Here is a 22,031-nt window from a genome sequence, read left to right as displayed (position 1 = left end):
AGTGGACTTCATCCCTTTTGCAGACGTCTCAGCACTGCTGACGAATCACATTTCCTGGCTACACGCTGCTAACTTCAATCTGCTTTTTTATTTCCAGTCATCATCCACAAGTTAATGCTACATTTTTCAGGGATAACTTATGTATTAGTTTAATTACTGACAGTGACCATGGACTGCACCTAAACGTCCAGCTCTACATAATGTTGGAGAAGTAATTTGTGGTTAAACAGATACTAAATGTTTCTGTGTGGCAGCGATGCTGGAACGACAGGATCAGTGGAGGAAGTTTTAATCTGGAGCCTGAGACCTAAGAAGGAAAATGTTTTATGCAGCCAGACACCCGTCGAAGCTTTGTGTTTGTGCGTTTGTGAGCTTGTTAATTGTGCGTGTGCACGTGCTCAGCTGCAAACACATTCCTGTGCAGGGTTAGTGCTCCGTGTGTGAACTTCAAAACTTACCTGTGTGTGTGTGTGTGTGTGTGTGTCAGTGTATGGATGGTATAAACAGCTTCCACTGATGTCATACTTTCACCAGGACGCAGGAAGTGGAGCCATAAGCTGCATAATCACACCCACCTGTTGTCTGAGCGCCGCTGCTGCAGAAACACGCCGCCATGATGAGGCCGACCAGAGCAGCCCGCCTCCACTCCATGCTGGATCGGGTTTCTCTGTACCTGCGACAGAAACAGAGTCTGTTTCACATCTGGAAGCAGCTCCATCACAGCGGGAGCTGCTCCAAACATCTGCTCCACGAGGAACGTGAGGCTGAGTAGATGTTTGCGGAAGCTTTTTGTGCCAAAACAGGATTTCGTTATATAACAGAGACAGAAACACAGCAGAGACACGAGGGGAGGAACAATATTTATGATAATTATGGGATATTTCAGCCCCAGTTAAGATACTTACAATCGTCCAGGTTAAATTATTGGACAATTATGTGTAACTTTAATTTTTTAAATAAAGGTTTGAAGGATTCGTCTAATAAATTGTTCATGAATGAACATGAATGGACGACATGTTGTTTATTAATGCACACAGTGTTCGTAAGGCATGAAAATAAAAACTAGCATGCATCAGGAGAACGGTCCACAGTCTGCATCTGCAGCCGAGGATGAACCCTCCCTCCACACACACACAGGAAATATGGATTTGCATGTCAAGATATGACAGGAATCATCTGATGTTTCCCAATCTTGTAACAGTAAAGAAGCCATCCAAAAATTCCTGCATCCAGTAAAGTAAATCACTTCCAGCCCCGCTTCTGAGCTGAGACGTGAGATGTAGCTCATAATGATGATGATGGAGCGTCCTGATTGGTCAGTTTTTAATCAAGCTGAAATAGTTCGCTCAGCGTGTCTCGCCCACTGATGTTGAAAGTTTCAGTATAATTATTGAAACGACACATTCCTGCTCGCAGCCATGAACTCATCTCCTCGGGGTGCTGTGAAACCAGAACCGCAGCACCGCAATAAAAGCTACAAATCATCGAGCGACAGCTACGAGGTCACCAATCACGTCTGTGCGACGTCTGTAAACCAGTGTCAGACACGGGGAAACTATTAAAACTCGGCGTGTGTGAGCGCACTGACAGGAAATAAGATGTGACGCTCAGTTTGAATAACATCAGCGTTGCCGTGGAGACGGCAGGGGAGGAGCCAGCAGGAATCAGGAAATTGTAATTTAGTCAAAAGCATTTTGTGAATCTAGATGGAGCAGCATCCGTAGCATCCAGGCGGGAAGCCTGTTAGCGGGTTAAAGCTGGGTTCTTTCTAATGTCCAGCAGGGGGCGACTCCTGTATTGAAGTGTTTCTGGTGTGACAGCTCAGGGAACTATGAGGTCTCAGTCGCTGGTTTCAGGTCAGATGTAATTAAAACCATGAGGATAATTCTGGAAACGAATCCCATTAGAGCAGAAAGGACGAGCGAGATGATCGAGGGGTACGCTCTAAGGTTAATGAAATGCTTCTGTGTCCTTCACTTACTCGTATCCACCGTCAGCACCACACCAACCAGTGGCTATGTCCATCTTTTATATACAGTGTGTGTAAAACAGGCTAAACCCTCAGACATCCTCGGCTGGTTTCTGCTGTCGTTGGGCCAAACGCGATATCTCCACGTGCAGCTCCACAGCCTCAGCAGCCAGATGAGTCAGACTCTTTCTGGTGTTTGCAGCCAGAAGACTTCAGAGCATCATCTGGCTCTCCTCACGGCCTCACGGTGCCATTTCCTGAGATCTGTAGGCAGCAGACAGTGTCTGGCCACATCACAGGCCGGATGAATGAGAGAATATTTTAAATGTTCTCTGGACGATGGTGCTTCAGATGCAGAGGAGCTCCCTGCTGGTTTTTACTGCCTCTCTACTTTCTTGTCTCACGCCCGCCTCCATAAAGTCTCTGCTCTCTGTTTACTTCCTCATTTCAAACTCTGTCCTCCCTGAACTCCTGCTCAGATCACCTCACAACAAAACAACATCAGTATTTAATCTGTCCGTGTTCAGTTACCATCATTAGAAGAGCAGGACAAACACTGAGGAGTGAACGATGAGAGGAGCGGACTGGTGTTGCAGGTTTGGGTCATGGTTAGCATGCATTTAGCCACATGCTAACCAAACACATTCAGAAATTTTACATGCAAACCAGACCATAAAGCACAGATGACAGAATCTACATGTCAACAGTTTAAGAAGCTGTCAACACGTTGTTTGCATTTGTGCTTTTTTTCTGCAAAGCATTTCAAACAAACTTTTTCTATTTGCACAGAATTATAAAATCACCAGGATCAGTTTTATTAAGTGACTCACAGCACGAAGCACTGCTGTGAACAAAGTTCAAACTGAGGCACAGTACGAAACAGGTTGGAGCTGTCACTGAGAGAACATCAGGACAAAAACAAAAGAAATCAGATCCGGCGTTGAGACAAAGATCTGGTGATGCTCACACAGCAGGAGGTGGATGTATGACGATGAAAAATCGATTAGTCTAAAGAGCCGAGAAGAAGCGAGCGAACGGGTCAGCCCAGATGAGAATCTTAGTCTCAAAGGAGACGATCGCTAGAACCCTGCAGAGGAACGGACGCCAAAAACTTCTGCAGAAGAGACACCTTCAAGTCAGACTGCAGTGTGCCGAGGACGACCCGGAGAAAGGTTCATGTCCCACAGGGAAGCAGTGGCAGGATTACACTGTGATACTGCAACGAACGACCTCCAGAAGACCAAAGCGAGCGCTACTGTCCGGTCTGACTGTGGGCTGACCTGAAGACCGAGGTCCACGCCAGAAGGTCATCACATCTGGAGGAGCCCGAGAGGTTCTCCAAAGCAGAACGGGCTGGGTTCACCGAGGCGACGAGAGGACGGTCATCCACACACAGGTGAGCCGCTCTGATGCACTTTAATCAGAGTTGTGGGATTAATGAGCCTCGTTAGCTTCGGGTGTTTGCTGTTACCGCTGCACAGCCGTCCATCTTCTCCTGCCTGTCCCAGCAGGGACGGACCTGTTAGATCTCTATCAGAGGCGTGGGCGGCGTGCACGTCCTCGCATGATTCACGAACAGCAGTGAGAACGAAGAACGTTGTTTACTGAGAGAGGACCATCGTCTTGGACGAATTGTTCACACGGCGACACAATCGTGCACGACGTGCAGGTGAGCCGTGAAACCAAAATAACGTATCTGACTAACGTGCGTCCTGGATGGTGCTCGAGTGAGGATTTGGGCGTGGCTACTACAAACCAGAAGGTTTTACTGGCTTTTAGTTCCCGATGAATAAAGAGTTTAATATGTTAGTGATCTGTCCTGAGTCATGGTTTCCTCCAGTCTCCTGCTGCCACACACTTCCAGTGAATTTCACCAGCTGACTGCAGCTAATAAAGATTTCAAACTCGTCTCGATTCTTTTCCAAGGTGCTGCAGATAAATCTGCTTCGTCCTCCAGGCAGCAAAAGCAGCTCTGGATCTGTGTGGGCTTCATTTATTGGACGCTCACGCCTCCCTCTCTCCGTCTACATGTATGAACATGTGTTCGCCCACGAGCGTATTTCAGAGCTGTGTTTAATCACGGGCCAAATGCTCTTGGCCCTGTGAGTGGAGGCGGATTTGGGGGAGGGTTATTCTAATGCGAGGCATGTGGAGGTCATCAGCGCTCCAGTGACAGGCTGATTGAAGCGAGGTCCAGCTCTAGTTACACGGACCTCCAACTGTATTTACTCGGAGCGTGAGCGGCTCTTTCCTGTTGGCTCTATGGACCGTAGATGTTTGATGTTAAAGAATGAAGGGCCTCATGCTTTCTAGTTCAAACTGGTGTCACACATGCAGGAGGCTCTCCTCGCTGATGAGGACATTATAGAGCTGACGCTCTGCAGGCGCGCTGGAGGACAGTTTGTGCCCTCCGAGCAGCGTTTAGGAGAACGCTGCATCGTGGACAGCTGCATGAAGCTGGAGCGTTTCTAACATGAATCTGTGTCCGAACAACAATCCCGCATTCAAAGCCTCAGCTGTGGAGGTCAAAGAGGAGCTGAGACTGGACTCGTGTTGAGCGAGCCCCCCCTCTCGCCGCGGCTGTCTGGAGAGGCTGAAACTAAGAAATGCCATCTGACCACAGAGGTCTCGTGCCAGCCCACATGAGCTGACGGCTCAGTTCAAACCCTGAATCTAGCAGCCAAGTCCCCCCTCTTCGATGGTCCGCCCCACATACGAGTGAACTGTTTATCTGCTTTAACCTGCTCACTGTCGCTGTGCGTCTGCAGGACGCTCTGGAACCCACGCCCACCCCAACCTCTTCTTTCCAGCCTCCGTCTGACTCAATGTGCTGCTCGTTTCTCCAGGTGTTGCTGCTGAGCCCGTTCTCATCCTCTGGACGTCCAATGGAAACACCTCCAAGCATCAGCCTCGCATCCCTGTGGATGAGCGGGGTTACTGCTGTGATGGGGCAAAAGCTCAGCCTGGTACTTGAAAGTGAAATCCTGGACTGAGCAAATCGATCTGAGCAGTGGCTGAACTTTTGATTTATGCCAACCTCCAAAAGCCGACTCTGCGATGTCAGCGTGTCCCTGCGTGTCCTGAGGAGGAGGCGTCTGACAAAAACAGCTCTGTATTAATCACATCATAAATGTGCATCTCACACAGCGTTAATAGCTCCAAATCTATAGAGGTCAAAGACTTTGTGACTCCTGTGGAGTTTCCTGATGTCACGGACATCAGACACTCATCAGCCGTCTTTTAGCGATGAATGAAAAAGGAGAAAGGAGAGGCCCGACAGCTACATGCGTGCAGGTAAAGTGAGACTGGACGTCACGCTTGCTCTGGAGCTCAGACAGGAGCGTTTTCACGATGCAGAACATGAACGAGCTTCACTGAAACGGTCAGGAGGACCTGGAGCTGCTCCCGTGAACAAACACAGGCTAATGCACGCGGCCGATGCTAAACCTGCACTTCCATCCAGACAGAGAATAAACACCACACAGCTGAAACAGTCGCACACCTCTGCTGTGACCACACAGCGACTTCTTTAACGTCTCTGCTGGGGTGAAGAGAAAAGGAAGAGATGATGGACGATGAACGGTGAGCATGGCGAGGCCTCAGAGCAGAAAGACAGAGCGTCTGTCCCTGTCAGTCTTTGTCTCATTTCACCAACCTGTTAAAGGTCATCACAGACCAGTTCATTCATGCTGACAGAGTTTGTGGGTGTGTCGTAGAAATGTGACAGGAGGGAAAACGTGACTGATCCTCTGAATTATTGGTGGTTATCCACGTGAAGTGACCACTGAAGTTCGGCCATCTTTCATTCATATATGAGCTTCAATCCTGAAGATCGCTGCACAGAGTGTCACTGCTAGGAGTCTTTCTCTGCACCACAGTCACTGGGCTTGCCCCCTTTCTCTGCTGTTGTTGTTGCTCCTGCGATGCCTCTGCAGGGAGCGGTCCAGCGTCTAAATGGAGCGTAACATTACATGCACTGAGCAGAAAGAGCTGAAGACAAGAAAATAATGAGGCTCAAATGTCCGTCAGTTAATGTCTAACATGAAGCCTGCCACCAACACTGAACCTAAATCGCCTCCTGGCTCCAGCAGCCATCGCGCTCGCCAGGAGCAGAGGTGGACTCGGGACTGTTTCGGGTCTCAGACAGGGATTACCTGTCCAGCTGGAAGCAGTCTGGCTGCTCGGAATACTTGGCTGAGTTTCCCAGCACTACTAACATCGTTAAGCGAGGGTCTAACAGCGACCATCATCAACAACAACGCATGGTTAAAAATTCACAAACACAATTTAATGATCACTGTTTGTTTTCAGCTGCCAGGATGCACGAAGAGGCAAAGACCGAGCAGCAATTAGGACTGACCCTGGAGGAGATTAGCGACCTCCACAGATCCACATCTTGAGAGCACATGTCTGAACAGAGACGACTGTCTCACTTCAGCCTTAAGATTCTCCTGCTCTGATGATCCAGCTCATCAGATCTGAGAGTCTGTGTTCAGGTGACATGTTTGCCAGCTTGAAGGCCTGTGGTACATAGCCGATTATTAGAGATAGGTTGATCATATTTAAGATCGAAGCATTAATTAATGGCAGGACTTCTTTGAGCAGTTTTGTAGGAATGGGGTCTAAAAGACACGTTGATGGTTTGGAGGAAGTAATTATTGAAGTTAACTCAGAAAGATCAATTAGAGAAAAAGAGTCTAACTTAACATCAATGGTACTAAGAGTAGCTGTAGATAATATTACATCTGTGGGATGATTACTGGTCATTTTTTCTCTAATGATAAAAATGTTATTTATGAAGAAGTTCATGAAGTCATTACTAGTTAAGGTTAAAGGGATGGTTGGCTCAAAAGAGCTCTGACTGTTTGTCAGCCTGGCTACAGAGCTGAAGAGAAACCTGGGGTTGTTCTTATTTTCTTCAATCAGTGATGAATAGTAAGATGTTCTGGCTTTGCGGAGGGCTTTCTTATAAAGCAGCAAACTATTTCTCCAGGCTAAATGATGATCCTCTAAATTTGTGACACGCCATTTCCTCTCCAGCTTACGAGTCATCTGCTTTAGGCTACGTGTTTGAGAATTATACCACGGAGTCAGGTACTTCTGATTAGAGACCTTAGTTTTCACAGGAGCTACAGTATCCAGAGTCGTACGTAGTGAGGAGGTGAAATTATTAACAAGATGATCGACCTCTGTTGGGGTAGGGTTCAGATAGCTGCTCTGCTCTGTGTTGGTACAGGGCATTGGAGATGATAACAGTGGGTGGATTATATTCTTAAACTACAGCGCTTTCAGAGCAGCACCAACTGCAGGCCAACATGGCGGAGGTGGAAGGAGAAATTACCAGAGGAAATGATGCTGAGGAGCACCAGAACAGCACCAAGGGAGCCAGTGGGGAAACAGGAAGCAGTGACTGAAGTTTCAAAGTAAGAGCCAAGGGATGGACCAGTAGTAAATCAAACAGTGATGTTCTTACAGAAGAATAAAAATGAAAAATGGCTAGAATGAGTCACTAATCCTTGGGTGGTCAATACCTGAGCAGCCCTCCAAAGTAAAAGTGCAACCAAGAAAATTATCAGTGGACTCAATGATGTCAGACACGTGAAGCTGGTGGGAAGAAATCCCTGCAGACGCCGTCAGAGCAGGAGAACAGCTGGAGCATAGACAGGATGTCCACATACTTTTGGCTGTTCAATGATCTGATGTGGTTTTTTTAAGCACATCTCCATCAGGGAACATTTGCACCAACCAGCAGGTGGGTGGGCTGAGAAGAAGACGTGAAAGTTTACGTGAAGAAGACATAAACTTTCAAAAAGAAAAACGTGCACAGTCTGAGTCACTGCAGTTTTAATGTTTAGAGTGAAGAATGCACAGCTTGAAGCTCTGCTGCATGATGTAAAGTCTCTGTCAAACACACAGGACCCCCGGGCGCCCGTGGGGGGATGATGCACTTCCCTCCCTGATTGAAGAAGTGTTTGAAAGCCAGATGTTTGTGCTCTGGATAATCTAAACCCAGGAATTTGTTATTCTGATGTATAGAAACCAAAGTTTGGAGCAACTCTGACAGAAAGCAGCCTCAGCTCTGCTTTCAGCAGCTGATGGGAGTTTAAACCTTCAGCACCAGCAGACGAATCTTTATGCGTCTACTCTGTGAGGTTCGAGGAAAAGCACTGATGATGGAAAACTGCACCGGCTCATCTCAGTTTTTAAACCCACTCTTTGAATAGAACAATGAAACACCCGAGGCAGCTAAAAGATGGATGTGACGGATTTGTTCAGGACTTTGGAGACCTGTGAAACGATCCAGATGTTTCAGCCACTCAGCAGCTCGTTAACACACTTACAGGCACAATCGAGAAAAATATGGACTTCCAAGAAATCGTTGCAGTTTTTCTCTGAACTCATGTGGTGAGAAAAATTACTTCAGGCAGGTCCGACCAAGAAACGTCTTCAAAACTATGCGAGTGTGCGAGCCTTCGAGTCCACCGTTCATCATTTTGTGCTTGTTCTAACTCTGATAGAGGAGGCTAAACTGGTCAGGCTAAACTGGTCAGACAGGCGACACTCTGAGACATTTAAAAAAGTCAAAGTTTGGTTGGAAAGCAAAGAGTCTTTTTTCTGTTCCAAGGAACAATTTTCAGTGTGACACAACATCTTTTTCTTTTAACAATCTGAAATGCAAATCCCTGCCCGCTCATCTTATCTCTACCACTGACGTTTACATCAGTTATTAGAGGTTTAGATTCCCGGGTCGCACAGATCTGTCATATCTGGTTTCAGTCCTTGTTCAGGTTCTTCACTCAGCATGGAAACCTGTCAGCGTGTTTGTTCACGCAGGGAAAGCCGGCGTTTCCATGGCTACAAACTCCAGGGGCTGGTTATTCTGACCAATGAGAGCAAATCCAGCCCTTCTGTTGCTTTTCACTGGAAATGCAGATCTGAGATCTGTGCCAATTTCTCTTACCAGTCCGTCAAACTGGATCCAACCAGTTAACTTCAGGATGTTTTTAAAGTACAAACTCAGATGCACCAGTTTGCTAAATCAGATTTTAATTATAAGGGAAAATTTCACCACTTCAAAAAGAGCCGAGGAGAAAAACGCGCCATGCATTTGTTATTCATTCGCCTCGTCAGCTCATGTCAGCTCTCTGCTTTTACTAAAGTGGCTCTGACTCACAAACAGTGTTGGTCAAGTTAATTGAAAAAAGTAATCAGTAACTAATTACTGATTACTTCCGCAAAAAGTAATCCCGTTACTTTACTGATTACTTATTTTCAAAAGTAATTAGTTACTTAGTTACTTTTTAAAAACACGATTTACAACCTGAGTAGGTGATAAAGTGATAGATCTTTCAGTCCAATTCTACTTTTTCTGCATAATCCATCATACAAAATGTAATCAGATGGAAAAGTCTCTTTTTAAAACTTGTTTTATTAGTTTTAATCTTTTAACTTCATGCATCAAGCAAACATTTAATTATCTGCAACATTCTCTAACTGGAAGAAATTAGTTTAACATTTAAACCTATTTTCTGCACATTCCAGCACATAAAATAAAATATTTTTTGTGTTTACACTCACTCTTTCAAATAGATGCAAGTAAAACACAGTCCACCATCCCTGGACTCGCACCAGTTTGCATACAGGGAGAACCGGTCAACCGAGGATGCGATCGCCACAGTGCTGCACACATTACTGAAGCACTTGGAACACAGGAACACCTATGCACGGCTCCTCTTTGTAGACTACAGCTCGGCTTTTAATACCATCCGGCCATGCAAACTCCGTCCCAAACTCCACCAAGTGGGACTTAACTCCTCTCTGTGCAACTGGATTGTGGACTTCCTCACTAACCGTAGACAGAGTGTCAGAGTGGGTAAGAACACCTCTTCCACCCTTGTGGTCAACACCGGTGCCCCTCAGGGGTGTGTCCTGAGCCCTCTGCTATACACTCTCTTCACCCATGACTGTATTTCCTCCTGCGCGTCCAATCTCATTGTTAAGTTTGCAGATGACACTACAGTGCTCGGACTTATATCCAACAATGATGAGACAAACTATAGGACAGAGGTGCAACAACTAGAGTCATGGTGCCACGACAATAACTTGGTCTTAAACACCAAAAAGACCAAGGAGATCATTGTAGATTTCCGGAAGAGGGGTCATAACAACCATCTGCCTCTCTTCATTGGCAGTGAGGCGGTGGAGAGGGTGAGCAGTTTTAAATTCTTGGGGGTAACTGTGACCGAGGACCTGTCCTGGGGCAACCATATCACCTCAGTTGCACGGAAGGCCCAACAGCGCCTCTACTACCTGAGGAGACTGCGGAGCGCACACATTCCCAGATCTCTGATGTTGAACTTCTACAACTGTGCCATCAGCAGCGTTCTGACGTATGGATTTCTAGTGTGGTTCCCCAGCTGCACCAAGGCCGATCAGCAAGCACTCCAGCGGGTGGTGAAAGAAGCTGGCAGAATTATTGGAACAAGTCTGCCAGAGATCAGTAATATCTTCCCCACTCGCTGTCTGAGGAGGGTGCACAGTATCCTGCGGGACCAACATCACCCTGCGCGCCACCTTTTCCATCTGCTGCCCTCAGGGAGAAGGTACAGGTCTATACAGGCCAGAACATCCAGACTGGCCAACAGCCTGTATCCACAGGCTGTGAGGCTCCTGAACTCTCTGCCCCCCTCTCACGGACAATAACCATATCCAACTTCTTAATAGCAATGAACTGGTCTGCATTGGTGCATCATATCTTTATTCTCTTCCCCCTCCTGCCCCCCCCCCCTCTTTCTTAAATAGATAACTATCATATCTGATATCATATCTCACAGTACAATAATATTGAATGGGTTGCATTGTTGTACTTTGTCATGTTTCTCAGGTCTTTGTCTGAATTTCTACGAACATTATTGCTAAGGATTGTCTTATTGCATTGGAGTCACACTGGGTTAAATATGTACACTTGGGTTTTAAGGGGTATTTATTATTTTCTTCTTTTTTTTGGGTTGTATGGAAGCCCCAAACGCAATTTCATTGTTCTTGACAATGACAATAAATAAATACTACTACTAAAATAAATAAAGTCAAAGACTCAGCGGTCCTGTTGCTCTATTTTCACCTGTAAAGCAGGAGTAGGATAGGCGGAGGTTTACCCTGGTGCAGGTGTGCCGCGGTCAGTGGAAGAATCCGCGAGTTTCTCTGTGAGTTTCCCATTACGTCGTAGCTACTCGGTGCTTGTTGGAAGTTTAGGGGTTTTTTTGCTGTAAAAAGAAGTTTTCTTCCCACGCACAGCGGACACTAATGTTTTTGTCACTTTTTATGGAATCAAACTCAAAGTAAGGTCAGTGCTTCCACGCTTTAAACGCTGCACGCTCATACTCTCTCTGCACTCGATATATGATCCATTGTTGATCTGCACACAGCTGTTGTCACCAGTGTTGGTCAAGTTACTTGAAAAAAGTAATCAGTAACTAATTACTGATTACTCCCCCCAAAAAGTAATCCCGTTACTTTACTGATGACTTATTTTCAAAAGTAATTAATTACTTAGTTACTTAGTTACTTAGTTACTTTTTAAAAACACGATTTACAACCTGAAGAGGTGATAAAGTGATAGATCTTTCAGCCCAATTCTACTTTTTCTGCATAATCCATCATACAAAATGTAATCAAATGGAAAAGTCTCTTTTTTTAACTTGTTTTATCAGTTTTAATCTTTTAACTTTATGCATCAAGCAAACATTTAATTATCTGCAACATTCTCTGACTTGAATAAATTAGTTTAACATTTAAACCTATTTTCTACACATTCCAGCACATAAAATAAAATATTTTTGTGTTTACACTCACTCTTTCAAACAGATGCAAGTAAAACACAGCAGAAAATAAATAAAGTCAAAGACTCAGCGGTCCTGTTGCTCTATTTTCACCTGTAAAGCAGGAGCAGGGTAGGCGGAGGGTTACCCTGGTGTAGGTGTGCTGCGGTCAGTTGAAGAATCTGCGCGAGTGTCTCTCTGAGTTTCCCATTACGTCGTAGCTACTCGGTGCTTGTTGGAAGTTTAGGGGTTTTTTTCGCTGTAAAAAGAAGTTTTCTTCCCACGCACAGCGGACACTAATGTTTTTGTCACTTTTTATGGAATCAAACTCAAAGTAAGGTCAGTACTTCCACACTTTAAACGCTGCACGCTCATACTCTCTCTGCACTCGATATATTATCCATTGTTGATCTGCACACAGCTGCTGTCACCAACGTCGCACTCGCTTACGTCACTGTCATGAGACATTCTCGCAAAAAAAATCACGGTTTTAGTAACGCAGTAACGCAGCGTTCCTACGGGAAAGTAACGGTAATCTAATTACCGATTTTGCAATAGTAATCCCTTACTTTACTCGTTACTTGAAAAAAGTAATCAGATTACAGTAACGCGTTACAAGTAACGCGTTACTGCCCATCTCTGGTTGTCGCGAACGTCGCACTCGCTTACGTCACTGTCATGAGACATTCTCGCAAAAAATCACGATTTTAGTAACGCAGTAACGCAGCGTTCCTACGGGAAAGTAACGGTAATCTAATTACTGTTTTTGCAATAGTAATCCCTTACTTTACTCGTTAGTCAAAAAAAGTAATCGGATTACAGTAACACGTTACTGCCCATCTCTGCTCACAAATGACCTTTCTCCGGCTCTTCCTGCAGCCTCTCAGTCCTTCGTGTCTGAATCTTAAACTCTGAACTGAAGGAAACCCGACTGTTTCACCTCATCCGAGCCTTTTCTTCTGTTCTGAAAGCTGGCGAGGCCTGGCTATTCCTAGTGGGCTCATCACCTTGCAGGTGGCCCAGAGACTTGACCACCTACTCTACCCTGACCAGCTGACATCTGCGACGAGGTGTGGTCAGATTTAAAACTGAATATTCAGAGCCCAAACGCCTGGGATTCGTTTTATGCATGTTTCTCCTCTTATTTGAGAGTTTGGAGATGTGAAAATAAAAATATGCACAGCTGTAACAGTGATACAAACACAAAGGAAGCATTGTAAGCACACGTTAGCTAACCAGCAGACTGGTGTTACCCACAGAGTTATAATCATAAAAAAAATCCCCCCCTCGTGTCTGGCAGCTCTGACGAGGCGTCTCGCATTAGCTTAATTTACTGAAAGTGCCTCTAAAGCTGAACGAATGTTAATGGAGCCTGAAAAGAGGGCAGTGAGGGTCCAAAGAGGAGAACTCCATAAAACTAAAATCCCTCAGCATGTTTTTGTTCAGAGTTAGGAAACCAACCAAAGCTCTGTTACTTAAAAATATTTGTGGTTTCGCAGAATTCTCACCGGGGCTAAAATCTGATATCGGTAGTCGCCACTGAAAACAAACAACATAAATTACGGAGTATTGTTAATGCACCGAGGACATAAACTGGCTCAAACATCAGGTCGGTGCAGCCAGAGACAGCAGCAGGAGTCTGGGCTGATTCGGTCTCTGTGCTGAAGGTGGTTCAAAACCAGGAAGTGATTATGTTAGTAACAGGAAACTGACATGAACCTAATGACAGGACAGGGGAAGTGAAACTAAATACATTGAACAAAGAACACAAAACTCCTTCAAAATAAAACAGGAAACATGGAGAAAAAATACAATAATCAACAAAATAAAACTAAAATGTCTTGGTACTGGGTCGCACCGTGACATTTTTCTTCCTGTGCAATCGACTGGAAGGCAGACAATGGAGCACTACAGCAATACAGCTTTTGAAGAGCGGAGATGTGGACGTTACTTTTATTTTTATTGCACAACAGGACAAGAGTGTGACAGTAAAATTGGACAGAAGCTGCTAACACAGCTTTGGTCTTTGCAAGTGTCTGCACAGACAGCATGCTAACGCTAAACTAGCCAAGAACCCAGACTGGTGTTAGAGCTGAGCGCACGCCGACCCGAGCCCGCAGCCTGAGCGACGAGCACGCAGCCTGAGCGACGAGCACGCAGCCTCCGTTTCTACCTGTTCGTGTTTGTAGAGTCGTCTGCTGGTTTTCAACTTTGCTTTGTGCGTTTTAAGTTCAGACGTAAACACTAAGACAAAGATGTGAATCAGGCGGCTGGTGTGGATATTGATGCAGTGCCATAGCAGCGGATTTCAGGGCGAATGGTTAGTATTTAAAATGCATGTGTTTGTCCCAGGCAGTAAAAACATGAAAGTGCTGAAGTATCATTTGATTTTTGTGTTTTACTCGAACGCAGGCATTTCACCAGAAATTACATTTCTGTTGCAGGGGAGGACTGCAAGACCGTCCACAGAACCACGCGGGCCTGGTTCTAATCTAAGACCACATGAACACTGACATGTTGCTTTTTATGTTTTCCTTTTGAACACTGGAGCAGCTTTTTCAGCACTTTTTAATGTGAGAAAACCACTTTTGACTTGTTTGTTTGCATTTTCTCTCACAATGTTCCCAATGTGAGAGAAAATCAAACAGCAAACTCGAAGGGCTCAGAACTAAAACCGATAGTTATCTGCAGGAAACTCCTCATTATGGATTTGTTGCAGTAACATCCTGGAGAAAGCCGGAGCTAAAGCTAATTATGTAATTACTTCCTGTCACAACTTAAACTAAGCAGCAACAGATGAAAACCACAGAGGATCAGAGACGACCCAACATCAGCTTCAGCCACCAATAAAACTCCACAATCAGCTCCCAAACCAACAAACGTCACCGCAGCAGTGGAGGAGGTGAATCCCTCTGAGGCGAGATTAAAGCACCAAAGAAGAAGAACAAAGATTCGAGCATCTGTGATGAAATGTTAATTAAACACTGAAGGTTTCACAGCTTATTTCAGGTGTCAGTGTATGTGTGCAGTGAATCAGCTGCGAGGTGCAAGGAGAAACCAAACAGATGTCACATGTTTACGAACACTCATGGCCAAGGATAGAAGTGACGAGACTATGGCCTGTATTTGTATAGCGCTATAGTATCAGGAGGCAGCCTGGGATCAAACCACCGACCTTCTGACGAGTGGCTGCCCTGCTCTGCCACCTGAGCCACAGCCAGAAATTAGAAAATATATTCAGTTTTTTAAATTTTTACAGTTCGGTAACTGACTTTTCTTCTTCTTTATTAAACGTTTAAGCAGGATTTTAAACATAAATCACTACCTGGCAGAGAGTCGGCGCTTGGCTCAAGGACACTTCAGCTGGATGACGGGTGGTCAGGAGACTCTGATGATCCTGGATCGCAAAAACAAACAAAGAAGAGTCAGCATCAGCAACCAGCAGCTTCACCCGTAGCGCTGCCTCGACATGCCAAACGCTCACTCGCAGGAGGAACTCTGGGTTTATCTAATTAACCTCGTTTTGTTTAGACATCTGTTCAATGAGGCGCTGCAGCTGCACGCAGAGCTGTGTCTACAACACATTTCCATCATGCAGTTAACAGCTTGACTTCAGATTTGGTTTCCGCTTTGGTCAAAGGGCCATCTAACATGTAACTTCAGACAAAGCTGTGAGGTCAGCTGATCTCGTTTCCAGATGTCATTAGCTGATGAATTTCGTCGGATTCAGTTTGAAAGATTTTTGCTGGATGTTACATCAAAGCTGCTTTCCCCTGCGTACAGTTGCTGCACAGCTGCAAACCACCTTTTATGCTGTGTCAGACTGATGTTGCTCTGTTCTGGGATTAAAGCTGCCCCGTTTGAAGTGCAGGTATTGCCTCATGTTCTGTCAAAGGAAACCATTGCTAATTTACATGTGTGGGAAGCTACAAATGTTCAGATTGTAAGGCAAACAAATCAAAAACAAAACAGCGTTTGGTTTCCTCGTCTTGATGTGGTCGACTCTGAGGTTTATTTGAAGTGCCAGTACCCTTTCCTCTGTCATTTTAAAGTACAGACAGTGTCACGTGTCTGTTGTTCTAGTAACAGCACAGTCACAGAAACTGTAGAGCAGCTGAAGTCCGTTACACTTAGGGTTAGGGCAGAGTGGTTTACCAAAAGGACTTCACAGGTGTTCCTGTGGTTTGCAGCAGGGGCGCTAATGAAACATTAGCAGAGAAGACGTAGCAGCTGGACCTCTGGATCCTGTTTCAAATCACAACAACAGTTGCTTTATATTGTGAGGTTGACCCAACAATCATATGACCCCCTATGAGCAAGCATTTTGGCGACAGTGGGAAGGAAAAACTCCCTTTTAACAGGAAGAAACCTCCGACAGAATCAGGTTCGGGGAGGGGCGGGGCCATAACATGGCTGCTGTGAAGTCACTGTGCTAACAGACCATCGAAGAAGGCGGAGCTCCGGTTTTGCAGAGTAAAAATCGGAACACTAATCAGCAGGAACCTGTTTTTGTGTGACGCTCCCAGCTTGAGAATTAAGCTACACAGCAAAATCTCCAGTGTTAAATTAACACTAGAGTGTCTATATGGGTCCACTCCTCTGAGTGTTAAATACAACACTGTTGAGTGTTAAATTTACATTTTTGACAGTGTTATATGTTTAAAAGTAACCTAGTCAGTTTTGAAGATTAACAAAGGCTAACACTGAGCAGTGCTGATCTTCTAACACTGGAAAATAACTCAAGGTGTTAGAAATATTCCCGTGTGATGTTCCAGCTCACATCCGATGCTGGTATATGACAAGAAGTCATGAAAAGCACACTAGGTCCACTTTGTCTCTTTGGTGGACCTTCATGTTAAACATGACTGTTTCCAACACTGAGCTCAGTGCTTGCATTCTGCTTTCATGGCACAGAAGCCACACCCACCTCAAGCCCTCTGTTTTTCAGGGGCAGCCAATCAGAAGAAAGGTGAGAACAGCTGTAGCCCAGTGTGAGATAAAGAAGGCTCATTTTGGACAGCTAATCATGCAAAGCTGCTGAGTCCTAGAATCAAAGTACAGATTATGGCGCACTGACGAGATTTCCATTCATGTGAGGATGAATCCATCAGACGGGGCACTGCATAACCACTTTTCAGTTTTTGCTTCACCTTCCAAAGCTGCTGCTGATCCATCAGTCTCACATGTGTACACAGAAAATACACAAAACCAAAGGAGCTTCCTGCTGCGAGGCCAGCGTCCTGCCCGAGAGCAGATAAACAGGAAAAAATAAATCAGATGTGAGCGGAGGAGTGGCGTGTCTGCAGGGACGTCTCCGCTTCCCCCAAACACACTCAACATGTACACGAAAGCCTCCATCGCACCTGCTCGGCTCATCTGCTCTCAGGCGACTGCCGGGACGACGAGGTCTTTCCTAATTTGGCATCTCGATGTATGCTCCAGGACAAACTGTCATCGGTGCCTCTCGAACTGTCGCTGAGTTTGTACCTGGAGCTTTTTTTAGATTCTAATTATTTAACACATGTAAGTGGCACAAAAAGGTCCCAAGAAGGCAGGAGGGTTATTAAAGCAGCAGAAAATTAAAGAACACAACATGTCTGTATGTCCGTGCCATCAGCTGATGCTCTGTGAATATAACACAGGCCAGATGCAAAAACTGAGCCAGCGAGAGTCACATCCTCCCATCATAACAGAGCAGAGCCCGATGCACAAGTTTCAGCTCAGAACATCAGCAGATGTTAAAAAGACTCCAAAGGTCCATGTCCTCCAGTAAGAAACTCGCTCACGGTTTCTGTTCATGCGCCAAAACTAAAGCATTATGAGACCCTGGCGGCGGCGGCTGCTGGGTTCATGTTTCCCAGAATAAAACAATGAAAGTTGGACAGATTCAACTATGGTGAAAACTCCCACTTCATAATCCCTCCAAGTGGGATGATTACACGTACAAGTATGATTGTGTTTCTTTAGTGAGACAGTGAATGTGCCTCACACCGTGTCACATGATGCAGTGGGAGGCATTCGTGAATCATGACCAGCTGACAAACTGATTTAGTTTCAAGAACACTCAGGAGCTCAGTTCAGACCCGGGCCCAGCCCGCTCCCCGTACAGGTCTCGTTTTACTATCAAACACATGCATCAATGTAAATATCACCATATCACGTTAAATTTTATAATTATATTAAATTCAAAATAGAGTATTTAAAAGTAGAATGGGAGGCAGAGCCTTCGGTTTTCAGGCCCCTCTTCTGTGGAACCAGCTTCCAGTTTGGATTCAGGTGACAGACACCATCTCCACAGCCTCCACTTTCTACTGCTAGTGACCACACAGGTCGTCCGACGGGAGGAAAGCTGTCCTTAAACCCAAGCTGTTCAGCTCAGATTGGATCGTTCTGCAGAGGCTACGTCACTGTTTGTGGAGGAATTTCTGAATTTGTGCTGCTTATCACAGCCCACCGAGACGAGAGCACACACACACACACACACACACACACACACACACACACACACACACACACACACACACACACACACACACACAGGAGGAGGGGTCTGATTCTAATCTCATGATCTGATTGGTCCCTGCCTTCACAAACTTTCCCTGCTAATGACTTTACATTTACTATCGCCTCAAGAATATATCAAGGATAAAAGATCTGATGTCTCAACAGGACCTGGAAAAACTAGTCCATGCATTCATCTTTAGTAGGCTTGATTACTGTAACAGCATCTTTACAGGTCTACCTAAAAAATCAGTCAGGCAACTACAGCTCATTCAGAACTCTGCTGCTCGAGTCCTCACTAAGACCAAAAAAGTGGACCACATCAGTCCAGCTCTGAGGTCTTTACACTGGCTGCCTGTCCGTCAGAGGATAGACTTTAAAGTTCTGATGCTGGCCTATAAAGCTCTGAATGGTTTAGGACCAAAATACATCAGTGACCTCCTGACCCAGTATGAACCTTCCAGATCCCTCAGGTCATCTGGATCCGGTCTTTTATCAGTTCCCAGAGTCAGAACCAGACACGGAGAAGCTGCATTCAGCTTTTATGCTCCTTATATCTGGAACAAACTCCCAGAAAGCCTCAGATCAGCTGAAACACTCAGTTTATTTAAATCCAGGTTGAAGACTCACCTGTTCTCAGCTGCATTTGAATAAAGCACCAAATCCACACTTTAAGCTTAAATTTCAAAACTTACATTTAACTACTGATTTTATCTGTTTTGATTTTATATACTGTTGTTTGTTTGTTTGTTAATTAGTTAGTTTATTTGCTTGTTTTATTCAATTTTAAATCATGCTTTTTATTTGTTTTTGTTTCTAATGTCTCTGTAAAGCACTTTGAATCACCTTGTTGTTGAATTGTGCTGTACAAATAAACTTGCCTTGCCTTGCCTAGAAATGTAAACTCTGACCAAAAAAGGCCCAACAGTCTATACAGACACACACACACACACACACACACACACACACACACACACACACACACACACACTCGTATGGCTCACAGGAGGGGATCTAAGCTATAAAATGAGCAGGTCATACATGGCTGCAGTCGACAGTGTGGGCGTGTCCATCGTTGTGGGTGTGGTGTGTCAGATCAGTGTCATAAACTGATTTTAATAAGCTGACGAGTGGAATACAGTGGAAACCCCCACCCTCAGTTTTCAGAATAAAAGCTTTCTTAAACGTCACTCAGAGGCCACGCCCCTATTAATGCAAATTTGCATGCTTGCATAAATAAAATCTTTCAGAAGAGGCTGAGAGCATCGAGAAAATGCTGGAGAGCGGGGCTGATTCTGGAATGTTCTCCTGGAGCTGAGGGGACCTCACTGACGCACTGCAGACACATTTTAGGCTCTTATATGATGAAACTGCAGAGCTTTTTAGGCGCCATCCAAAGACTGAAATGGAAACCAGAGGAGCTGCAGATGGAGAGGATGGGGGCTCACAGTATGGAAGTTCAACAGTGACAAAAACACGACACAAACCTGCAGAGAAACTAATCTTTGTTTTACAGATGTCAGCTTTTATCAGCGTCATTTGTCCTGTTTTAAATATTAGTCTACAGATACGAACACATTAACCACACAGCACAGCTTCAACTCGAAGCTTTTACATTCACAGCTCAGCAGTTAGAGCTCTGAGATCCCACAGCGTCCATGAATGTCTGCATCTTCGCGAGGGCCTGCAGAGCCTCGGCACGCGGCGAGACTCGCACGGCCATCCTCAGCCTCATCCTTAAAAACAGTTTGACTTCCTCTCCAACACATTTGTTTGATTATTATTTGATTATCTGAACTTTGTCTGTTTCTGGTGTTTTTCAGTGGACATTAAGCTCGATGTTACTCAAAGGCAGTGACTTGTGTTTGTCTCCTACCCCAGATTAATCCTCAGATTAATGCTGGGATGGATTTCATGACTCCTGGCTGAGAGGAGGACCCACTAACTTTCATCAATAAATTAAAAACCAAACAAACTTAAGTGCGATCTTGGTGGTGTAGGCAATATTCAAATGAGCTCACGTCAGGGGACCCAAATGAAGGTAACTGAAATAACACCTCACAGAATGATAAGAAATGTTTTCATTTTATATTTTGTGTCTGTCTGTAACAGACGGTCACATCTTAACATGTTTAAATATTTTAACTGATGTGTTTTGTGTCCTTTTAAATAATAAAAATCTCATAAAACTTGTGCAAATGTTGTTTTCTCAGAAATCTGTTTTTAGCGTCTTCATCCCAAAGATAAGTTCAGGATGTTTGAAACAGAGGAATCGATCAGAAATAAGGTTGTGTTTAAAAACAAAATCTATTTCCTGATTCAAATCGATTTTGGTCTGAATAAAGTGATCTCGATTCATTAAATCCTGGATTTAAATATAAATGTAATTAATCAGAAACTCCAGAATCAGCTCAACCAGGAGATGAGAGCAGAAACACAGAGCGTGGATCGTCCACAGAGCGTGGATCGTCCACAGAGCGTGGATCGTCCACAGCCGTCGGGGCTGAAACACAATGATTGCTCAGCTGTGATCGAACCTCTGTGACTCTGCTTCACTTCAGCAGCATCAGGTTGCTTCAGTCTTTGATCGACTGCAGAAGAGTTTGAAGCTTCTCTGCTATAAAAAGCCAGAACAGGAGAACCTGCTTCATGTTTTATCCTCAGTTACTTTGACACAAAGACGTCTGCGGTGATGCTCACACCTCTGATGGAGCCTCACAGCGTCAGCTTTGTCTTATACATGGATACGTGCTGATAAACGATCAGAGTTTTTCACACTCGATGATAGAAATCGGTGAGGACACCCAGCCCTAATCAGAAAGTATTGATCGTCCATGCATTCTGGCTCTGACTCCACCCGAGCCTCCAGCAAACTTTTCTCATGCAGTAAAAGCTAACAGCTGAAAAGTTGACTCTGAGTTTGATTGTGATAAAAACTAAACTGATGTCCTTGCCAAACAGTTTCTGCTTGAAATGAAAAAGCACTTTAGATTTTGGACGTTAGAGCATTTGAGACATTTCAGAGTCAGCAGTATTCAGATGAAGCCACAGTCACACTGCAGCACCGCAGGCTGAGGCTAACAAAGACTCTACAAACCACAAAACCCAACCAGCAATAAAAAACTGCACCTCATCGCGTCTCATTGATGAACCACAAAGTAAAACATCTGAACGACTGTCTCTGACTAAAAATCAAACAATCATCACAAAAACTGCTGCAGGAAAAAAAACTTTGCACATTCTGTGCATTAAAAAGCCTCCATAGACTCATTTACCTCACAGATGAAATGCAAACAAAGCACTTTAAATGCATCAGCTCCTGTTAGTCTTTGCATGAATAATAATCAGCAATAGGAATGAATCATTTCCCACACTTGTCGTCCTTTACAGGAAACATTCATAGCTAAGCGTCACCTTTCTACTGTCTGACACAACATTCATGTTCAAACTGAAATAAATGAATTCACAGGTTAAAACTGAGGAGTTTCTGAACCAATGAAAACTGCACAGAGAAGCTGCATGAACATCAGCCTCTGAATCAATCACTATCTGCTCCTTTCCCCCAGATAAATCGCTGCAGCCATCCTACCCATGCACAGGCTGCGAGTCACTTACAGATGTGCCGCTCTGCGTCCGTGCCCTCCACACATACAGCACACGAGTGGTTAGCCATATAGGGAGCTGTAACTTTTTCTGTAGGAAACGCCTTGCTGCTGTCTCCACTCCTCCCACCAGCCTGCAGT

General features: G+C 44.8%; 1 protein-coding gene across 1 annotated transcript in view; it reads right to left on the bottom strand.

The window, feature by feature from the left end:
- Positions 1-22,002, bottom strand: part of LOC146565034 (collagen alpha-6(VI) chain-like) — a 64,465-nt gene extending 42,463 nt beyond the window's left edge. The window contains 3 exon segments of the mRNA XM_085292888.1: positions 576-673; positions 15,113-15,184; positions 21,904-22,002. Of these exon segments, the coding sequence (XP_085149014.1) occupies positions 576-651 (76 nt within the window). The 5' untranslated portion in view covers positions 652-673; positions 15,113-15,184; positions 21,904-22,002.
- Between the last annotated feature and the right edge of the window lie 29 nt (positions 22,003-22,031).

The sequence above is a fragment of the Mchenga conophoros genome, linkage group LG11, assembly GCF_057382185.1.
Source record: "Mchenga conophoros isolate Kocher_MC1m ecotype Shallow Benthic linkage group LG11, M_conophoros_male_GT1.1, whole genome shotgun sequence".
In the NCBI taxonomy this organism is placed as follows: domain Eukaryota; kingdom Metazoa; phylum Chordata; class Actinopteri; order Cichliformes; family Cichlidae; genus Mchenga; species Mchenga conophoros.
Note: the sequence above shows the minus strand (reverse complement) of the source record. Positions and strands in the feature narration are given on the sequence as shown.